Source organism: Artibeus jamaicensis, unplaced genomic scaffold (assembly GCF_021234435.1).
Source record: "Artibeus jamaicensis isolate MK-2021 breed Jamaican fruit bat unplaced genomic scaffold, CSHL_Jam_final contig_519, whole genome shotgun sequence".
Lineage (NCBI taxonomy): Eukaryota > Metazoa > Chordata > Mammalia > Chiroptera > Phyllostomidae > Artibeus > Artibeus jamaicensis.
This window is the reverse complement of record NW_026521871.1, coordinates 56,573,505-56,593,885: the sequence shown is the minus strand read 5'-3', so window position 1 is coordinate 56,593,885 and position 20,381 is coordinate 56,573,505. Positions and strand designations below refer to the sequence as shown.

General features: G+C 58.0%; 1 protein-coding gene across 4 annotated transcripts in view; it reads left to right on the top strand.

Moving 5' to 3' along the window:
- ITPR1 (inositol 1,4,5-trisphosphate receptor type 1) overlaps positions 1-9,111 on the top strand; it is a 219,212-nt gene extending 210,101 nt beyond the window's left edge. For all 4 annotated transcript variants that reach the window (XM_053668939.1, XM_053668940.1, XM_053668938.1 and 1 more), the window contains 2 exons: positions 4,297-4,458; positions 7,842-9,111. In XM_053668939.1, coding sequence (XP_053524914.1) covers positions 4,297-4,458; positions 7,842-7,928 — 249 coding nt within the window. In that variant the 3' untranslated portion in view covers positions 7,929-9,111. The remainder of the gene's footprint in view (positions 1-4,296; positions 4,459-7,841) is intronic.
- Positions 9,112-20,381: the final 11,270 nt, after the last annotated feature.

The following is a 20,381-nucleotide window of genomic DNA, read 5'->3' as shown; positions in this document are numbered from 1 at the left end:
CAGAAAACACAGAGTTCCCATGTCCCCGTCCCACCCCCATTCCGTCTTATTAACATTCTGTGTTAGTGTCACTGCCGTGTATTTGTTACCATTGACGAGGAAGCGTAGATACAGTATCACTAACTGAAGGCCACAGTTTCCCTTCTGGTTTGCTCTTGGAGTTGTAATGACATGGGTCAGTATTATAGCTGCTGACGGAACGCTGCCCTGGGACCCCTCAGTTCCTGGCCCCATCGCTGTCCCCCAACCCCAATCGGGGGGCCAGGACCGCCTCTGCAGCCCGGCTTTCTGTGACAGACGAAGTGGCCACTGCAGCTGGCGAGGCGCAGCCCCAGGCTGGGGAGCCGTCCTGGCTCACCAGGGCAGCAGGTGCCCGGTTGGGTTCTGCTCTTTGCTACGATGTCAGAAAAGGGGGCTTGGAAGTTATTCTCCCTGTTCCGCAGAAAGTCACCCTAACTCACAACGGGCCCAGGATGGGCAGCCCGTGTGCCCTCCCCCGGCCGTTGAAAGGTTAAGGGTTACATCAGTCCTTCCCCCGCCCCTTCCACGCACTTTCTGGGGATTCGGACCCACGGGGAGGCCAAGAACCTGTTTCCAGGCCTCCCCCCACCCCCACCCTCTCAACACTGCTGTCGCCCAAGTGTCCCCAGGCATTCTGCAAAATCCATTGTGTCATCTCGGTTGGTGAGATAAGGAGAAACTCCGTTGCCATTTGAGTTGGAAGGACAGTCTTTGCCTTGTGGAACCTTCCGGGGGGGGGGGGGTTCTGAGGGCAGAGAAGCAGTAGGTCCAGTCTTCCTGGTACCATCTTCCCTCCCGCCCCTCCCCCCATCACCACAGAAACCCTGGACCAGTGTGGGAGGACACGGGACTCAGCAGTAAGTGTGTGTCGTTTACATGGTCAACAGGACGCTCCACCTGAGAGCCCTGAGTCGGGGACGGGTCACCTGCAGCCTCTTTCTCAGAACAGCCTCTGCGCTAGAACCTGGGAAGAAAAAACGCTTCTCAGAATGATTCGCGTTTGCATCATACGGTCCAACTTCCTCTCCTCCTCCTCCTCCTCTGTCTCAGTCTCGCTCACACACGCACACACGCACACTCCCTCCCTCCCTCCCTCTTTCCAATCAAGGGCATCTGAAGAGGTCAGCCCCACCCCCGTGTCTGAGACTTCAGTGTCGGCCTTCGCAGGGACTTTTCCAGCTCTACCTGGAAAAGAACCAACCAGAACCGAAGGCTGTGGTCAGTGGCTTCCGGCTGTGGCTGCAGGCGCAGCGAGCTCTGACGAGGAAGCTGGCCGTGCCGGGACAGCTGGGGGCAGCAGCAGGGCAGACGGTGCCTAATGCCATCGGTATGCGAGGTGCCAGCGGCTGGGGCAGCGGGGACCCGCGGGGAGGGGGGCAGATGCAGCCCACAGATGCTCAGTGACCCCAGAAGCCTCCCGCCCCCGCCCTTCCGACCACACACACAGCCCCTCCAGCTGAGTTCATGTGTAAACAGAGCGTCTCCCTCAAACATGACTTTCTCAAAAAGGCAGTGGGAGCTGAGACACAGGCGGTTTTGATCTTGAAGAGCCACGCAGGCAGGATTCTGTGAACACGCGCCCCTGGGGAGCTGGGGCTTCGGGCGTCCCGGGTCACTGGGCCTCAAACAGACTGGGTGTCTGTGTGAGTCTGAGTGGAACAGTGGGCATGGTGGTCTCTGCCCGCCCCTGGCTCCGGGGTGGTCTGCCCGTGGCCACCCGAGACTCAGGCTCCACGCAGGGCCACGTGGAGACACAGGACAGCTGGGCCAGAATTGCAAATCGATTCTAACTACCAGGTGTTCCTTGGGAATTTGAGATCTGACTTCACAGCCCAGGATGACTAATTAGAACACTAGCAGCTCCCAGAGCCTCCGGTGTAGGGCCCGCCCCGCTCGGGGCCCACACTGACAGTGTCCCTGCAGCAGGGCTGGTTTGGGCTGAGTGGGCGTCCCCCCCCCCCGCCCTGGCTCTTCACTGTTCTGTGTTCAGGTTGGAGGAAGGCGAGGAGCCTGCCGCGCCCCAGCGCTGGAGGAGTGGGGGGGGGGGGGTCTGCCCAGAGGATCGGGCGCCTGCCCACAGTGACCGCAGTGGCAAGGGTAACGTTTCTTTAGAAGCTTGTGTTTTATCTTTAACGGGTGATGCAAGGTCAGGGCATCTTTTTAGTTGAACACAAACACCCTCTCTCTCGTTTCCCGTGGACTGTGAAGGAAATCTTCAACAGCACCAGCTCTCCGGCTTCATGGCCCTGGGCAGCCCCCGTGGCCAGGACAGCAGGACTCCTGGTCATCAGGCCTGAGACAGGCTGGGCATCTTTGTGAGTCTGAGCCGAACGGCAGGTAGAACAGCATAGAAGCCCGGATGGAAACAAGCCTGCGTCTCCTGAGCCACCTGGCAAGGGGCGCACGGGCCCATAGCAGCCCGTCCAGCAGACCCTCGGGCCCCCAGCTGGGAGCAAAGCTGCAGGGCGAGCCAGGGGCTGGGTCCCCAGGGCTGGGGACCTGGGCCTGCTCTGCCTTTGACCCTCAGCTCAGAGCCCCGTCAACAGGGGACAGGGTCTGTGCCCTCCGAGTTTGTTCAAAGGCCTCTTTGAGCCCAGAGGCCCAGAACCTGGGTGCTGCTGAAAGAGCCACCGCTGACTCTGTGGCCAGGCTCCCTCGCTATGGGGAGGAGGGAGAGGATGGCCCTGTACTGTGCGCCCCGACACCCCGCGCTCTTCTCTCAAACGCCGCACCAGTGCACACTCCGCCCCCAGGCCTCTGCCGCCCGGTGCTGCGGGCGGTTCACTGAGCACGGGGGCGCACACGAGCTCCTACGGCCAATTTCAGGGGGCTTCTCTTGCCTTTCGTCGTAGGCAGCGGGTGTTCGTTTGCGTATCAGCGCCATTGGCCTCAGGCGAGTCCCAGGAGGGTCCCCCTCCCCACAGATCACTTCCTTCTCCCTCTGCTGCCCCCCCATCTCTGTCGTGCACTCGGGCCACAGATGGCCCGTCTGTGCGGATGGTCTGGTCTTGCCCCCGGTGTGGCCAGTGCTGACCGTCCCTCAGGCACACGCCTCCAGGAAGGGGGCCCAGCCAGGCCATCCCTGACGTCACTGCTCACGTCAGCCCTCCTGTCCACCCCCCGCTGGGCGGTGTATCAGGCCTCGTCCCACCCTCAGTCTGCTCTCCCAGGCGGAAGAGCAGGCGCTTCGACGGCGGGGGCCCTCTCGTGCTGAGGACTGTTGAGGCCCGGATGCCGCGGCCGCTGAGCGCGGCCCCAGCTGTGTCCTCGGCCCCAAGCGCATGGTGTGCCTGAAGCGTTTGTGGAACGTGTTACATTTTTTTATGTATTGTCTTCCAAGAAAGCTAGTGGTGCTTGTCCTCTGACTTAAATATAAAGAACTGTGTGGTTATCTCCTGCCTCTCAGAATAGAATTTAGCTGGGGAAAAGGCCGCTGTGGACAGGTGGGGACGCAGCTGTGAGGCATTCCTGGTACCCGACCGCAAGCCTGCCTGCAGGTGCCAGCCACAGGCCTCACGCCCAGGAGGGGGAGGCGCTGCCTGGGCCTTCCTTGCCCCAACTGGTGGCCCCCCGGCAGCTCTTCAGGAAGGAAGGAGGCAGCGAGGAGGGGGGGCCAGCCAGAGGGGCCAGGTCCTGTGTTCAGCCTCTCCACACCCATCATCACACACACACACCCCACCATGACCCAGGAGATCTGGAACATTCGGGACCTTGCCACCCCTCTCACTTCTAGAATGTGTGCCAGTGCTCATCCAAGTGCAAGCTCTGAGACACACACAGAGCCCAAGAGGCAGCACCGTGTTCAGTGGCAGCACGTGTCATCTCGGGAAGAGGATGTTCTGGTGGGTGGCGGTGATGGCTGCACACAGTGTGGCGGCTGCACACATTGTGACTGCACTGCTGCCCCTGAGCTGTGTGCCTGGAAGTGACGAAAACGGGGAATTTTGTTCCATGTATTTCACCACAATTTGAAAACCCCAAACTTTGCAGCCTGGTCTTTTGCAAAGATCGGAATTGCAGGGGGCAGTGTTCAGATCTGCAGATCAGAAACGTTGTTGTAAATTAGCCCACTTTCCCCCCCGTATTTAACTTTCAACTGACTTCTAAGAATTGGGAGAGTTCAGTTATGTTCCACGAAAGAGACAGTTGCCGAGTGGTTTTACAGAAACCGCCGCCCGCTGGGCTGTGCCAGGCAGAGCGCATGCGGCAGGGTCGGACGGCCTCTCCGGTCGGACTCCCAGGAGTGACCCCTCTTCCTTTCGCACGTGGTTCTAGGAGAGAAACCTGGACTGGTTCCCCCGGATGAGAGCCATGTCCCTGGTCAGCAGCGACTCGGAGGGCGAGCAGAACGAGCTGCGCAGCCTGCAGGAGAAGCTGGAGTCCACCATGAAGCTGGTCACCAACCTGTCCGGCCAGCTGTCGGAGCTGAAGGACCAGGTAGCGCGCAGGGCGCTGTCCACTGTGTGTGCACGCCCCGGGCACACACCCCGCACACACCGCACGGCAGGATCACGCCAGGCACACACCACACAGCAGGATCACGCCAGGCACACCCACACACCACACACCAGGATCACGCCAGGTATACACCACACAGCAGGATCACGCCAGGCACACCCCGGCACACCACACACATACCGCACACCAGGATCATGCCAGGCACACACCACATGCCAGGATCACGCCAGGTACACACCACACGCCAGGATCACGCCAGGCACACACCACACACCAGGATCACGCCAGGCACACACCACACACCAGGATCACGCCAGGCACACACCCGCACACCACACACATACCGCACACCAGGATCATGCCAGGCACACACCACATGCCAGGATCACGCCAGGTACACACCACATGCCAGGATCACGCCAGGCACACACCACACACCAGGATCACGCCAGGCACACACCCGCACACCAGGATCACGCCAGGCACACACCCGCACACCACACACATACCGCACACCAGGATCACGCCAGGCACACCCCACACAGCAGGATCACGCCAGGCACACACCACACAGCAGGATCGCGCCAGGCACACACCACACAGCAGGATCGCGCCAGGCACACACCACACAGCAGGATCGCGCCAGGCACACACCACACAGCAGGATCGCGCCAGGCACACACCACACAGCAGGATCGCGCCAGGCACACACCACACAGCAGGATCGCGCCAGGCACACACCACACAGCAGGATCGCGCCAGGCACACACCACACAGCAGGATCGCGCCAGGCACACACCCGCACACCAGGCACACATCCCCTTAACTCGATGAGGGAGAAAAATCAGTCCTGCTCACCGTAAAATGCTGACATGTCTGTCTCCTGGAAAGAAAGGGACTGAGCAACAGAGGACAAAGGCAGGCAGTGTGCCTGTGGCACCCCGCTCGGTGCCACCACGGACAGGGCTCTGATGTGGGAAACGAGCCACAGGGGGCCCGGGGCCTCGCAGCGGCTGCCGTGGAGGACTCACACGTGAGCCCCTCTTGCCGCCCCCCTCCCGCCCCTGGGCCGAGTGAAGCTGTTTCCGGTGTTGCCTTCTGGCCCCAGCTCTGACCACTCCTTGCCCGGGGTGTTTCAGCCCAGACTCAGGGGTAAGCTGCAGCTGTGGTCTGTTTATCAGCCAAGTTCTCACAGAGTGGTCGCATGGTCCAGGCTCACCGCCCAGGCCAGGAAGGACGGCGGGGTCGTCTGGGCTTGTCCCAGCTGTCACAGAGCTCAGGGTCCGGAGGTGGACAACCAGCTGCTGCCTGTCTCCCAGATCACCACTTGCCCCTGGCCGTGGGGGAGGGATGGTTTACACCAAAGCCTGGGTCCTCCTTGCCCAGTTCTGGCCACCGGCCATGAACTGGTGTCTGGTGGCAGCACCGGGCGGCTCCCTCCGCAGGCCCGGCCTGTCCCCTCTGTGCCAAGGACCCGAGACTCGGATCGCTCACGGCGGGTCATTCTGAAGCCGCTCGATGCACACTTTGCACGTCAGTGAGCCGGGACGGGGCTGAGTTGAGCCCAGGAGTGAGCGGAAGGCCTCAGGGGTGCAGGAGGGTCCCAGGGCGGCAGGTGCGTCCCATCTGAGCCCCTCATCGTCCCGGTGGGGACTCGGAGCACACCGAGGGGCCAGTGCCGGGCCCGGGGGCCCGGGGGCCCGGGGCCGCCCTCCTCGGCTCGATTTTTTGTGTTCTGTTTTTATTTTCACTTGTTTTGTTCTTCGTGGCTGAAAGGCAGAATTGTACCCTATTTGCCTTTTGTGGTCGACTGTTTAAATTCTTAGTCATTTTTTCTAAAGAGCCTTAAAGTTTCAGAACTCCCGTCATGCCCTTAAACATTCGGGAAGAATACTGGTGAGGCGCGGCAAAGCGAGGCACACGCGTGGTCCGACAGTGTTTGTCCCATGCGTCACGTGTGGCTCTCCCTCCACCGAACCTGTGACGTGTCTGTCCTGGGTGACCCCCCCCCACCCCGTGAATCAAGGACAAGGGAGGGGAGGGGCTGGCTGCAGTGTCCCGACTCGGCTCTGCAGGGCAGAAGCCTGGTACAGTCTTTCCTTTTGGAAATACGGGTCCCCTGGAAAACGGAAATGGTAACAGGCCACTTTTCTCAGGTGCCTGAAAACAGCAATTGTCCTTTCAAACCAAAACGCCACCTTTTAGACGGGGGGAAAGTGCCCACTTTAAAGCTGAACCTAGGTAAGTTCCTCTCGGTCCACGTTTCCTCGGGGTAGTTTGTACAAACGCTAGCCTAAGCAAAAACTGAGATGTAGTGTCGACGATGTGACAGACAGACAGACAGACACCGTCCTGAGAAACCAACGACATCCCCTCCGCGTCCACCTGACGGCGTAGAGGGAGAGGCAGGCTCTGGGAAGTTACGTGACATCAGACTGTGAGGAGCCGGGTCTGTCCAAGTTCACTCCTCCACCCTCATTCCTCTGACTTCAGGAAGCCGAGAATCTGGGAGCGGCCCCCAGGCTGCTGGCAGGCGCGTTAGTCTCATGCACATTCCGTGCAGCTTTTATGTATCTCAGTCGACTCAAAGGCCCCGCATCCAGTCCAGGGCTGGGACCAGCGGGATTAGGGAAAGTGTTAACACAGAGAATTCAGTGCACCCGGACACTCAGGACGGACCCAGGGCCCTGTCCACAGGAGAACTGGTTTCTCTCGGCAGGTGAGTGGCGGGGCGGAGCTCTGGCTGCGAGTTTTAGAAGTGTTCTTGCCTGACCTTCGGCGACCCTCAGTGTCTGTGGGGGCCAGAGCGGAGCCCACACACGACCCCTCAGTCTGGAGGCTCCGGGACACGTGTAGACTCCCCTCGTCTTTGTGGGCGCACTCAGAGATCGCTCTCTCTCGAACCCACCACCAAGAGCCTTCAGAGCAGGGACCCGGGACCCTGTGGCCCGGGACTCATCCCACCCTGACCTGGGGCTGCAGACACACGGCCGGTCTTGATCGTGTGTTGTCATTACAGTAGAAAGCCACCAAAGCTTCCAGGGCGTCTTGACATCGTCTAGAAATGACTCCGGGAAACCCTCAGGGTTCCTGTGCTTTTCCTGTGCTTCTGTTTCTTTATGAAACAGGCGGCAGGCGACCCTTCTGAAGGCCACAGTGCGTGACGCGGTCCCAGAACCCCTCGCCCTGCGGGGAAGACACCCTTTCTGAACCTGAGTGTGTGAGATGGAAGGACGGCACACTCTCGGTAGAAAGCGGGTTTCAGTACAGACAGTAACCACAGAGGTAAAGCCGCGGGTCGGCCTGTGCTTTGACGCACAGGAAGTGTCTGGGGCTAATGATGAAACTTTTTAACTTTCCAGATGACAGAACAGAGGAAGCAGAAGCAGAGAATCGGCCTTCTAGGACACCCGCCTCACATGAACGTCAACCCGCAGCAGCCCGCGTGAGCGGGGCCAGCAGGGGCCCCCTTTCTCATTACTGTTCGCGTGGGTGGGTGTGGCTGGTGAGTTCAGACCGCCCACGGAGGTTTGGGCTCCACCCAGGACACGTGTAAATACTCAGTTTTATACTCTGTGTATATGATCGCTACCCTAGAGGTCTGGATGTACGTACTGTAACTAGAGCCGTTGGCACGGATGAAATTCTGTTTGTGCCAAAGATATTAAAAATGCCTTTTTTGGAAGGACTAAAGAAAGCACCTGATTTGCACTTGAACCAGATTATAGATTTAAAACTATATGACATGTATTTTGTATTTAAAACTAGAATAGCCAGTATTTATGTTTTTTATGAAACTGTGCAATACGGATGACGCGCTCACAATGAATCTGTGGCCGGGGCGTGTCCTCGGGCGCGCGGCTCCAAAGCCGGTGTGTTGGTCCTGGGCCACCAGGGGTTACGGAGCGAAGGACGTTGCCAGCAGCGAGTGAGGTCCAGGCCCCCAGGCACCGGGCAGCCCTGCGGCGACGCTGCCTCTGTCTCGCCGTGATGGCACTCTGAATCTCCCTAGTGTCCAGTGAGCATTCATTTTGCAGAAAAACAACTTTAGTTTTAAAGATAACTTTTAAGCTTCTGAATTGATCGTTTAAACTGTCTCTCTGAGTAGGAGCTACATTAGAGGCTCAGGCTTTCGCTTGTGAAGTTGATGGATTTTTTTGAAGGGGATTCTTCGTGCAGCGCGTGGGCCGACCAGCATCATCGCCTGGGTGGGCTTTGGCGTCCCGCTGTGAAGAAATCAACTTCGAGGGTCTCTCGGTCCTCTGGCCCCAACAGTAGAGTTGGCTTTTTTCTTGGTAGGAGCCAGCATGCTCCGGGAGCTGGGACGTACTCACTCACAGGCCCCACAGGGGCGCCGTGCGCCCCGCCCCCGGGAGTCCCCGTTGACACGCTGTTCCTGTGAAGGGGCTGAGTTTCGGTTTTCTCTGTCATGTGACTTCTCTTGCTGATGGATGGAAAGTGAGAGAGGAAATTTTTATACCTGTTGCCTAGTTTTGTACATGGCTCTCCTGTTCCAGGAGATGCTCTCTGCCAAAAACAGTCTAAAAATGTATTGAAAGCAGAGTCCCAAAATGAGTCAAGTTTGTAAATGCATATATAAACATAAATATTTAATAAACGATGCAGAACTGACGGGTCGCTTTCATTCGGGCTCCGTGTGGCGGGATGACAGCTGCTCCCGCCGCTGTTTTCTCTGAGCCGCTGGAAAGCTCACCTGGTGAGGCCACTGGGGGACTCCAGGGAACACACGGCCGCCCCAGGTGCCACACACAGCCTCTGCTACGGGAGCTTGAACTTGAGGTGGTTTTCGTTCATGACCAGTGGCCGGGGTCCTCCTGCAAGACGTGGGAAGCTCTTACAAAGCTAATGCTTCCACCAAAGGCAGGAGGGCCCGTCCCTCCTGGCGGCCGGGGAGGCTCTGCTCACACCAGTGTCCCTGGGCTGCGGGAAACAGTCACTGCCGCCCAAAGCTGGGAACTAGGTCAGGATTAAGCTCTGGTGCAATGACCCGTTTCATAACCAGTGCCTCGACATTATACACTTGACCCTTTAAGGAAGCTGTGAGTGCTTTCCCCATGGGCGTGGCGCACCGGCACAGAACTTCCTGCAGGCAGGCAGGCCCGGGGCGGAGCCGCCCTGGCAGCCGAGCCACAGGGTGGGCGGTCGCCCGGAACCAGGGGACTCGCTCGCCCAGCACCACCCAGCCTGTTGTGGGCTCTGTGCTTTGTCCCCCAGGCCATCCAGTCCCCTGGGCAGCTTTCTGCATGGACACGCCCAGGCAGCGGCTGTGACGGGTTCCCCGTGTTTCACGTGAATCCCATCACTGAAGATACAGATCCTCCTGCGTGAGTGGGTGCCGCCCCACCCACCGTGGCAGGCAGAGGGTACGCGCCAGGGGCTGGGACTTGAAGCTCCCGTGGCCCGTGACGTGGGACCGCGGTTTCACCTCTCCCCACACCCGCTGGGGACCCAGGTCCGCGTCGCTGGCACAGTCCTGCCCTCACCGGAGAATTCTGGCTACAGGAGCGTGGCGCCACCATGCAAGCGAGTCTGACTCCAAGCACTTGATTTGAAAGGTTTGCTATGGCCCCACTTCAGATTTCAAGGATTTGCCAGTTTCTTAACTAAATCATTTGTTAGAGTATCAGGGAAATTCCTTCCCACTTTTCCAACATGTACAGTATCTTGCCCTTTTCTGCGCCCGACCCTGAAACTGTGGTGGTGACCCATTCTCCCTAGAAAGTTTCTATCCGGCCTGTGGTGGGGCCCCAGAGCTGGACACCGCACCCTGCATCCCATTCTCAGAGCTGCGCCACTCCCAGCCCCACCCCCCGCCCCAACACACATTAAACCCAGCTGTCATTCGTTCTTTACAACTTGGGCCCATGTTCCTCATCCCTCGTGCTTCGTGCCTGTGGTTTGGACTTGGCGGCTCCCTCTGAAATTGGCGGCATGGCCGTGCTGCGTCTGCTGCTCCCAGGCTGGGGGACAGACCAGGGAGCAGGCACGCTGGGTTCTAGAGACCAGCCGCAGCCAACCCCGCCTTCCCGACGACCCTCGGGTGGGACAGGCCCTCCATGCAGGAACAACAGGGTTAGCGCGGGGAAAGCTCCTTTCTGGGGCCACGCCTCCGCTGTGGGCGGCCTGCAGCAGCAGCCACAAGGTCTCTGACACGGGCGCACCTCAGAGGCCTTGTGGCTTCCGCGCGGACCACCAACCACTGCAGCAAAGTGCGTCGTGGCCCCATTGCCAGCAGGGGCGCGGCCTTCGGTTTGTAAAAAACTCAGCACCTGTGTGCGAGAGGCGGGGCGCCCGCTGCCGCCGCTCCGAGGCTGCTCCTGGGCCCGGCTTCCACGCAGGCAGAGCATCACAGACGTCACACGAGGGAGGGGCAGGACCACATACGTGCAGAAGCAGGGTTGGCTGGTGCTAAAATAACATTTTCACAGATTTTAAAAACAAACTATGTGCTTGAAAGAAGACCTCGATTGCATGTGACAATAGACATCTCCTTGACCCACCACGCAGCCGAGTGAAACTTCGAAGACCAGCCGTGGAGCCTGGGAGAGGCTGAGACCCGGCCCTCCCCACCTCTGCCCCGGGCCGGGCCTGGGCTCTGACCGCGGTCTCTCCCCGGTGCTCCTGCAGAGCTGGACCTTGCCCTACGAGGCCTGTGGGTTTGCTTTGCCTCGAGTCTCTTTCCTAAGAGGTTCCACAAGTTAGCTCTGGACCCGACTACTTGATCAAGACCAAAAGCTGTGGCGAGCGTGAGCTCCCCGGATCTCCGTGTCACAGCCTCGAGCCTCATCCAGGCGCCTCTCTCAGACTGAGGCCCCGAGAGCAGGCCGTTCTCCCAGTGAGAACCCTGCCCGGGGAGACGTTTCTGAGCCAGCTCTGCTCTCCTCTCCTCACACCAATCGTGTTAACCATCGACTAGCATGCTGGAAAGCCCCCTAAAGATTTCGATTTCACAGAAAGTACCCAAAATTCCACCACTTGTGCATCACACAGTGCTTGCTGAAGTTTTGAGTCAAGCTCTGTGTGTGGTTTTCGTGGGTGGCTGCCACTCAGGGCGACTGTCGGCCTCTGTGGTTGCTTGCAGGGGCAGCTGTGATGACGATCGCGGGTTCAGGTGATTGCGGCCGTCCTGACTGTTTCCACCCTGGGGACTGCGCGCCGTGTTTGGCAACCTGGAGGCCCGTCCAGCAGCACCAGTGGCCTCTCTGCCGGTGCCGCAAACCGACCCGGAGGGAGAAGATGGGGGGACACGGGGGCTGCCTCTCCCCTGCGCTACACTCGGAGCTGCTGGGTCTGCGCTGCTCAGCTGCTCATCTTTGAAACAACTTTGGTAAAGCTGATCTCCAGCTCACTAGGCACTGCATTTAAAAAACAAAACACATTGGCAAAGGTGAGACTGACAGTACTGAAAATGCTTTTAAGGTCAAGACCCACAGGTCTCTTTCACAGGTGTGAAAGAGAATCCTAACATCTTGAGCGGAGACTGCACCAGCCACCCAGCCTGGAAAGAAAAAAGAAAGCTAGAAACCACTGCGGAGTAACAATGTAGCATTTCGGAAAGGCCCCAGGGTGGATTCAGAAGGACAGCCCCGCTTAGTGTGCTGGCTGGGTCCAGGAGGCCCCCGGCAGAAACGCGGGGCCAGCATTTGTTGGGCCCCTCAAAAGGGGCCCCCCCACCCTGTCAAGGATGAAACTCCAGCCTGAGGCCAGGGCCCACCCCTCACCACCCCTGCCCAGACAACAGCTAAGTGAAAACCTCCATCCAGCTTCAGCAAACACTGAAAACCCTGTGTCTTTGTTACACAGAGCGGTTTCCGCCCCAGCCGCTCCCGCCACCTCCGTTAGCGCCTTCCCTTGACCGGGCCAAAACCAGGCGGTAACTCAGACGGCCTCGGCTTCTGACTCAAAGAGCCGCCAGCGTGGACAACAGCCCTGTTCTCCCTGACACAGGCCGGGGGTGGGGGGTGGGCAGGGGGCTCAGTTTAGAAAGGTGAAGTGATCCCAGACCATCAGACCCGGGGTCCACAGGCAGCTCCTGCGGTCGCGTGCCACGCCCTCCCACTGCCACCACTGCACTGTGCGGGGCGCTGTCCTGCCCACGGCGTGCAGGGCCTCTGCCTCACCCGCCCACCTGCTCACAGGAGACCCGCCAGAGCAAGGGCGGAGGGGCGCCAAGGAAACAGCGAGCCCTTCCAGGTGAGGGTCGTGGCTGGCTGACCGCCCAGCCAGGGGTACCCAGCACCATCCCTCCCAAAGAAAGGGGCTCTGTGCCTTTGAAGGGGAAAACAGTCTGCAAGCCTTCCCTGCATCTGCCTGAGGGTCCACGAGGGTCCTTCACTACAGGAGGGATATCTAGCAGCAGCCCAGAGGGAAATGTGCACAGAACAAACAATCAGGCAGCCGCTCCTCGGATGCTGGCTGACCATGGACCTCCATACGCCCCCCGCCAGCCACCCTGCCTCTGGTCATCCCATCTTGCGGCTCAAACCGTCCGCGGCTGCTCCCTCTGACCACGGGGCCCAACTGCTCTTTCCCCGTCAGCCCTTGTGCTACACACAGCTGTCATCTCCAGCACAGCAGCCTCAGCCCCGCCACACCTGCCGGTCCCCACCCCACCCCACAGCTTCCAGGCCCAAGGGCCCGCCCCCACCCCTGTGGTGCGGGGAACAGCTGCAGCCCCCCGACAGAACACGACTGGGGGGCAGGGTTATTATGGCTCACTCACAGGTGCACACAGACCCAACCCAAACCAATCCCCAGGGCGTTATGTGCCCACATCATCGAAGTCAGGCTCAAAAGGCTACATTAGGCTGTGCCATTCCATGGACGTGACACTCTGGACTGGGCAAAACTGAGGACAGAAATCAGACCAGTGGTTGGTTGCCTGACACGAGACTGGGAAGGGGGGTTATTACGAAGGCCCCTGGGGGGATGTTCTGGTGATGGAAATACTTTCCGTGGTTATGTTATAGAAGGTTCTCAAAATTCCTAGAACTGTAACCCAAAAGGGGAAAATGTTACTATACATGTAAGTGATACTGCAGTAAGCTTGCCTTTAAAAACTTAAAAAAAAAAAAAACCCTGGTGAGACAGAAAAAGGGCCAGTCCCAGGCTCTGCACAGTTAACCCGCCCCCCAGGCACCCCTGAGCCTTCCAGTGTCCAGCATGTCACCCTCCCCGGTCCTCTTTCAAGAGCAAGGCTCACCCTGTGTGAAGCAAGTACCACTTCACGGAGTAGGGTGGAGGGTGAGTGTGCAGGCCTGCTGGCTGCCCGGTGAGGCCAGCAATGGGACTCTTCTCTTAAAAAAAGGACTGGGGCCCTGGCTGGTGGCTCAGTGGATCGAGCGCGGGCCTGTGAACCAAATGGTTTCTGGTTCGAGTCCCAGTCAGGGCACATGCCTGGGTTGCAGGCCAGGTCCCCAGTAGGGGGCACGTGAGAGGCAACCACACATCGATGTTTCTCTCCCTCTCTCTCTCCCTTCCCCTCTCTAAAATTAAATAAATAAACAATCTCAATAATAAATAGTGGGAAAACACTGACCCTGTTTCAGAGCCTGCGCACGGCCCAGTCCCCGGGTACGCTGCGCTAGTTTCTATTGTCGCCGTGACCACCAGCACGCGAGTGGCCCAACACACAGGTGTGTCAGCCGGGCGGGCAGACAAGTCTGCGATGGGTGGCCGGGCGGCCTTCCTCCCAGACGCTCCGGGGGAGGATCCCCGTCTTCACCTCCATCAGCCTCCACAGGCACCCGCACCCCTCAGCTTGGGGCCTGCGACCACCTCTAAAGCCAGCAGTGTTGTCCTGGCTGGTCCTCTGCCTCCACCGTCCCCTTGCGAGGACCCTTGACTACATGAGTCCCATTTGGCTAGCCCACCTCCAAACCAGAAACGCGGTCCCACCTGCATCATCCCACGGCCGCGTAAGGCAGCACGTTCACAGGGTCCGGGCGTTTGGACGGGGGCTCCTTGGAGAAGGCCGTGCATCCCCGCCCCGTGAGCCTGCGCCGCCCTGGGCAGAGGCTCAGGCTCAAGACAAGGACCAGGAGGATAAGTCACCTGTGCCCCAGCCTGACTGTTCTGAAGACAGGAGGCCAGAGGTCCCTCCCGCCCAGACGGGTGCACGGCCAGGTCCCCGAGGGGATCGTGGACACTGACGAGCTGCCGGCGTTGCTGAGAGGAGCCTGTCTCCTGTCACCGTGGCTGCTGATACTCCTGGACGAGGAGAAACAACACGGAAAAAATCGCGTGGTCGCTGTTTCAGACACACCCCCCCACACACGTCTTGTCTGCCTCGGGTTTTACTTGTGGGGGTCAACTCCATAACATCAAGTAAGACCGGGTGAAGTACAAAGGAAACAAAAGTGACCATCAACTCCCCAACCGGATAACCCTTGTCGGTTAAAAAATAGTAATAAAGCCACTGAATGCACGTTTAAGGTCAGAAAATTCAGGTACTAGGCCATCACATCTCTTCTTTGGTGTCTCTGCACACTGCTCAGAATTTTTGTTGTTGTTATCACTGAATTTTAAAAATTTGGGGGTATTTTGGAATATTTTGCTTGCCAGTTCCTTATCAAATACATGTCTTGCAAATCTTTTTTCCTGGTCTGTGTCTTATTTTTTCATTTTCTTAGCAGAGCTTTTCAAAGACCAAAATTTTAAAATTTTGATGAAATCCAGTTTATCGGGTTGTTTCGTGCGTGATTCATGTTTTTTGTGTCCTGTGAAATCTTTGCCTAACTCAAGTCCCAGAGGTTATTTTCCTGTTTTCTCCTAGAACAGCGCTGTACGCACTTTCCCCAAAGGTGAAGCTGCGCTGTAACCCAAGCCACCGAGTGCACAAAAGCCGACTCAATGGGTTAAAGACGCAAAGGCCAGACCTGAGCCACGGGGAAAAGGCGCCGGGACCCTAAAGCACAAGCACCAGTAGCAAAAGTTAACAGGTTGGGAAAACATCAAACTAAAAAGCTGTTGCACAGCAAAGAAAACAATAGAGTAAAAAAGGCAACCTATGGAAAGAGAGAAGGGATTTGCAAGTTGATAAAGGGTTAATATCCTTTATCCCTTTATGCAAGAAACTCCTACCACTCCATAGTAAAAACACCACCTGATTAAAAACGGTCAAAAGATTTGAACAGACACTTCTCAAAAAAAGATATTCAAAAGCCAACAGATCTGTGACATCACTTGGAGCCAATCAAACCACAGTGAGAGGTCACCCGGCCCCTGTGCGGATGGCTATTGTCAAGAAGAGGTGAGGATGTGGAGAAACCGGAACCTTGGTGCACGGCCGCTGGAAATGGAAAATGACAGCCACTACAGAGAACAGTAAGGAAGTTCCTCAAAAATGTAAGAACAAAACCACAACCGAACCCAGCAGTCCCGTGGCAGGAACTCCCGGCGGGGGCTGCACTGCTGGGGGCCACCTGCCCTGCAGGAAGCGGGGACACAACCCAAGTGCCTGTGACCGATGACGGACAGTGTGGCACACACACGCCGTGGAACACAATTCAGCGTGAAAAGGAGGGGGATCCTGTCCAGGGGACAGAATGGGCGACACTCGAGGGCTACGTGCTACGTGAAGCAAGCCAGTCGTAGAAGGCGGGCTGGCTGTCACACGATCCCCCTTTCGCAAGGCAGGGACAGTAGCCAGAGTCATCCGAGCAGAAAGCGCAGCTGCGGTTGTCAGGGACGGGGGAGGGCACGGGAGCTGCCATCGGATGGGCGTTGCTCTCCAGTCACGTCGCATGGACAAGCCCCAGCGACCCAGTGCAGGATGCACACTCAGAGGTCACAGCCCCGCACCACACTCTTCAGATTCATTCGGGGTCGCTCTGGCGCCAGGCGCACTGTACGCAGCCTTTCAGGCGTCCCCGTCCTGACAGCCGAAGCTTCAAGACAGTAAGTCTTGAAATCAGGCGGCACCCGTCCTCCACCTTCGTTTTTGTTTTCGAAACTGTTTCTGCTGTTCTCTTCGCCTCCCCACGTAAATTTTAGGAACACCCGGCAGGTCTGTGGGAAGACGGTGACCACGGCGGTGAGCGTCATGTCACTGAGTATCCACATCGATTCCTAAGAAACGGCCTTTTGACGATGTTGCATCTTCCCACGGCGTCCCCCTGCTGGGAAGCTCTGTGGGACACCTGACCTGCGTCGCATGCTCTCCGTCCCTTTAGCACCTAACGCGATGAAACTCTTCTCCCGCCTGACCCCTCCTCTGTCCTCCAGCCACCGTGACAGCTGGGGCTGCTTCACATCTCCGTCGTCCCTCTCCTCCCACGATGGTCCGATTCTGAAATCCTCGCTTTATTCATGGAAACAGGAGCGAACCAGACCGGAGGGGTCAAGGGCAGAGGGGGGATTATAATTTGGGTACATGGACGGCACTGACCATGCACCCAGGCAAAGGGGGGTCGGTGTCCGCCCCATCATGTTGCCACTGTGAGGGCCAAGCTTGGGAGGCAACTCCCTCCTCTCTGAGCCCTCCCGCATCTCCTCCTCGGACTCAGTGACACGTGCCGCACAGTCACAGAGGGAATCACGTAAGAGGAGGTAAAGCAAAAGCATTTTGTAAATTCAACAATGGTGCATGCATGTCATTACATGTACATGCATGTATCGTATCACTGTACCTGTGTACATATCATACACACGTTACACATGTCATGAACTCATCCATGGCACCCAAAGTCTCATAACTGATATTTAGTCATCAGTGCTCTCTGCTCTGAATTTCTTACCTTTTCAAATTGATGAAGTAAGTCATAGACACACATTAATCTTTCCTTTTCTGAAATCTAAAACCCTTGTTTTAAAACACTCATCATCTGATATCAATTTCATGAGCCAATTTAAGGCACATGCTGTGTCTTAAATTAAAATCCTCAATCCCGTTACTGAAGTAAGAAATGACCCATTTTTGCTAAGGGCCCTACTAACATCATAAAACGTAGTGGTTTCATTTGAAAGAAAAGTAATGTTGAAGGAAACTGGTATTTCTCGATGAAATATGATAAATGTCCAGGATTTCTATCCGCTGGCCTCTTAAAAGGCGTAACTTTTCAGGAAGACTCTTTTCTCTTAAAAAACAGACAGAGGATGTGATCAGCTCCCAAAGGTGAAAGACCGTTCACTGAGCACGCTTCCATTCCCGAGTCCACCGTGGCGAAATGAGATGGTAGCCACCCGGGACACATAAATGACACCTTCTCAGTGATCGTTCATCAGGGTTGTTGGGGTTACGCCACACGCTGTCCGTTAAATAGTGTTGAACAGAGATCAGGGTGGAGGCCAAGGACAACTAGCTCTTTCAAGCCAATTTCAAGCAACTGGAACATCAGCAGGTAAGCTCCACAAATGTTTACAGTACTGAAATGGAAAAGTGAAAATAAGTGAAAAAAGTCAAGCCATGGGATCACTCTTACACACTCTCAATAACATATTTTTAATAATTATTCACAGAAAACACCAATCAAATGGCTACCTTTTCCAAGGAGGAGCTACGAGTGGGCATCCGCTGACTTGACCAAACACCTGCCACTCAGGGGCGGGGGGAGGGGGGTGGCGCAGGGCAGCATCCATCAGCTGTTTGCACATATTTGAGACACCAGGCACCACGTGCTGTGGACAGACGCGGTAGGTTTACAAAAAGCCAGTCACAGTCTGGCAAAACATGCTGCACGATAAACAGACCATAAACAGAAACTATCACCAGCACTCCCGTAAAATCCAGCTGGGTTTATCCCTAATCCCAGTTTCAGCTGCAGGTTTTTTCCAGACTGAAGAGTGGTGTGATTTACTCAACACTCTGCAGAAGCCAGGGCGTGGTCATCCTTCTCTAAATGATATTACCAATGGATTTTTCCCTGAACTCTTGTTGCAACAGGATCTTAAAGTGGTTACTGGTAGGAAAAGGTAAGATTAAGGGCCAAGTGCATGGTTTACAGAAATACATTAAGAGCTTTTGGGGGCCACCATCGCAACGATGGAGGTAGGGGTGTTTATTGAGACAAAAAAAGATTCTATGGAACATTTTTCAAGCTCTCAACACAGAACCACAGTAACAGTTGAAGAACATCTGGTTTTGCCAGCTCACCTCTTAAGCTCCGACGATTTTATCCCAAATTATTCCAGGTCACTAACAACTGCCCCAAATGCAGGCCCAACACGGTTCCCTCGTGATCACCAGAATGAATTTAGGAAAATCAATGAAACCCTTCCTTTGGCCTTCCTAAAGCACTACCAACTAGACAGACGGGGTACAATTAGGGCTGGGGAGCCTTCTTTAACGCAGGGACACACCGGCGAGTGCATAATATATCAGAGGTCGTATGCCTGCTCCCTGGCTGGCCCGCAGAGGCCCGTGTGCACTCTGTCCCCTGGGCACCCCCCACAGCCGGGCTGCTCAGAAATCAACGCCGGTACCGAGAAGCCCCAGGACGCCGCCGCGCACTCCTTCATTCCCCTTCGGGGCGCTGGTGAGTAAACCGAGGCCCAGGCTCACAAGGGCAGGGCGGTCACGCCCGCTGGGGGCCCAGCGGGGAGCCCTGGCACCGAACCACCGAGGAACTCGGGTCCTGCTCCGTACCCGAGATAGGCAGATGGTGCTTGGGACGTGAACTGTTTCCTTTTTGGCCTCGCTACCAGAGCGGGGAAACTGAGGCCGGGGTCAAGGGACGTGCCACAGAGGTCACAGAGCCGCCAGCGGACCCAGACGGGCCGAAAAGGCTGCTGTTTGGGATTCGCAACGTCGCTCGTACAAACACCCGGGGCTGCCGCCGGGCTACCCACCCCCACCGCCGCCCCAAAACCCCCTCCCCCCGGAAGGGTCCCGCGGCCTCCATGGGAAGGGGCCAGGGCCGGGGCGCTCCCGTCCCGGAACGTTTTCCCGTCAGCAGCTTTCGTCGCCAGGAGAAACCGGCGGCCCGCCCGGGAACCCCACCCGCAGCCAGCTGCAAGGCACCGGGCCAGGCAAACGCGACTCGTTCCCAGGAACTCCCTCCCCCGCCTTCACCCCATTGACACCTCCGCCCTCGCCCAGCCGCGCTATGCGCCTGCGCGCCCTGGCCCGGGCGCTCCAGCCCGCTCCTCCGCCGCTGCCAAGGACAAGGCGGGGCCTCGCGCTCGCCACGCCCCCGGTGCCTCGCTGTCCCCAGGGAGCGCTGGACCCTGGCTTGGCGCATGCGCCTTCTCTCCCCGTCGGCCGCCAACTGCGCCAGCTGGGCCGCGTGCTGTGCGCGCACGCGCGCAATGTGGTTTCCCGGGGTCCGCGTGCGTTTGAGGCGGCGGAGCCCGCGAGCTTCGGCAGGAAAGCGGGGGCGCGCGCACAGGCCTCCACGTGGGCGGGTGGGCGCCTCGGGCCGCCCTCACTGCCCTTCTGGCCCAGTCCGAGGGCCATCAGCAGGAACTGCTCCGAGTTTTCCCGCTTTGCGGCCGGATGGGAGTCAGGCGGACCCTCACCACCTCAGCGTGGCCCGTGCCCCGAGGCCGTGGCTGGGCGTGGGGCGGTGACTACTTGAGCTGCGCCCGTGGGGGGCCAGGTCTGCCGCCTCTCAGCCCAAGTGGCAAGGCAGGGGGCGTGTCGCACCCGGGGCGCCCTGTCCCGGGCCCTGCTGCATAGGCCAGGCCCGGGCGCTCCGGGGGCCTCGGCCACACGCGGCTCTCCCGCCAGCGCCGTCCCCGCCGTGCCTGCGCGTCTTTCCCGTGGATGGCGTTACCAAGAAAAGGTAGGGCTGGGTCGACCCTGCGCTGCCACGTGCGAGCCCGGATTGGGTACCCTGGTCGTGTGCGTTAGTGTGACCTGGGCCCTTCGATGCAGCCCCACGTCCCAGGGGAGGAGGGAGCTCTTGGTTGCTGTGGACCACGCTGCTGGGCGGTGTCCAGAT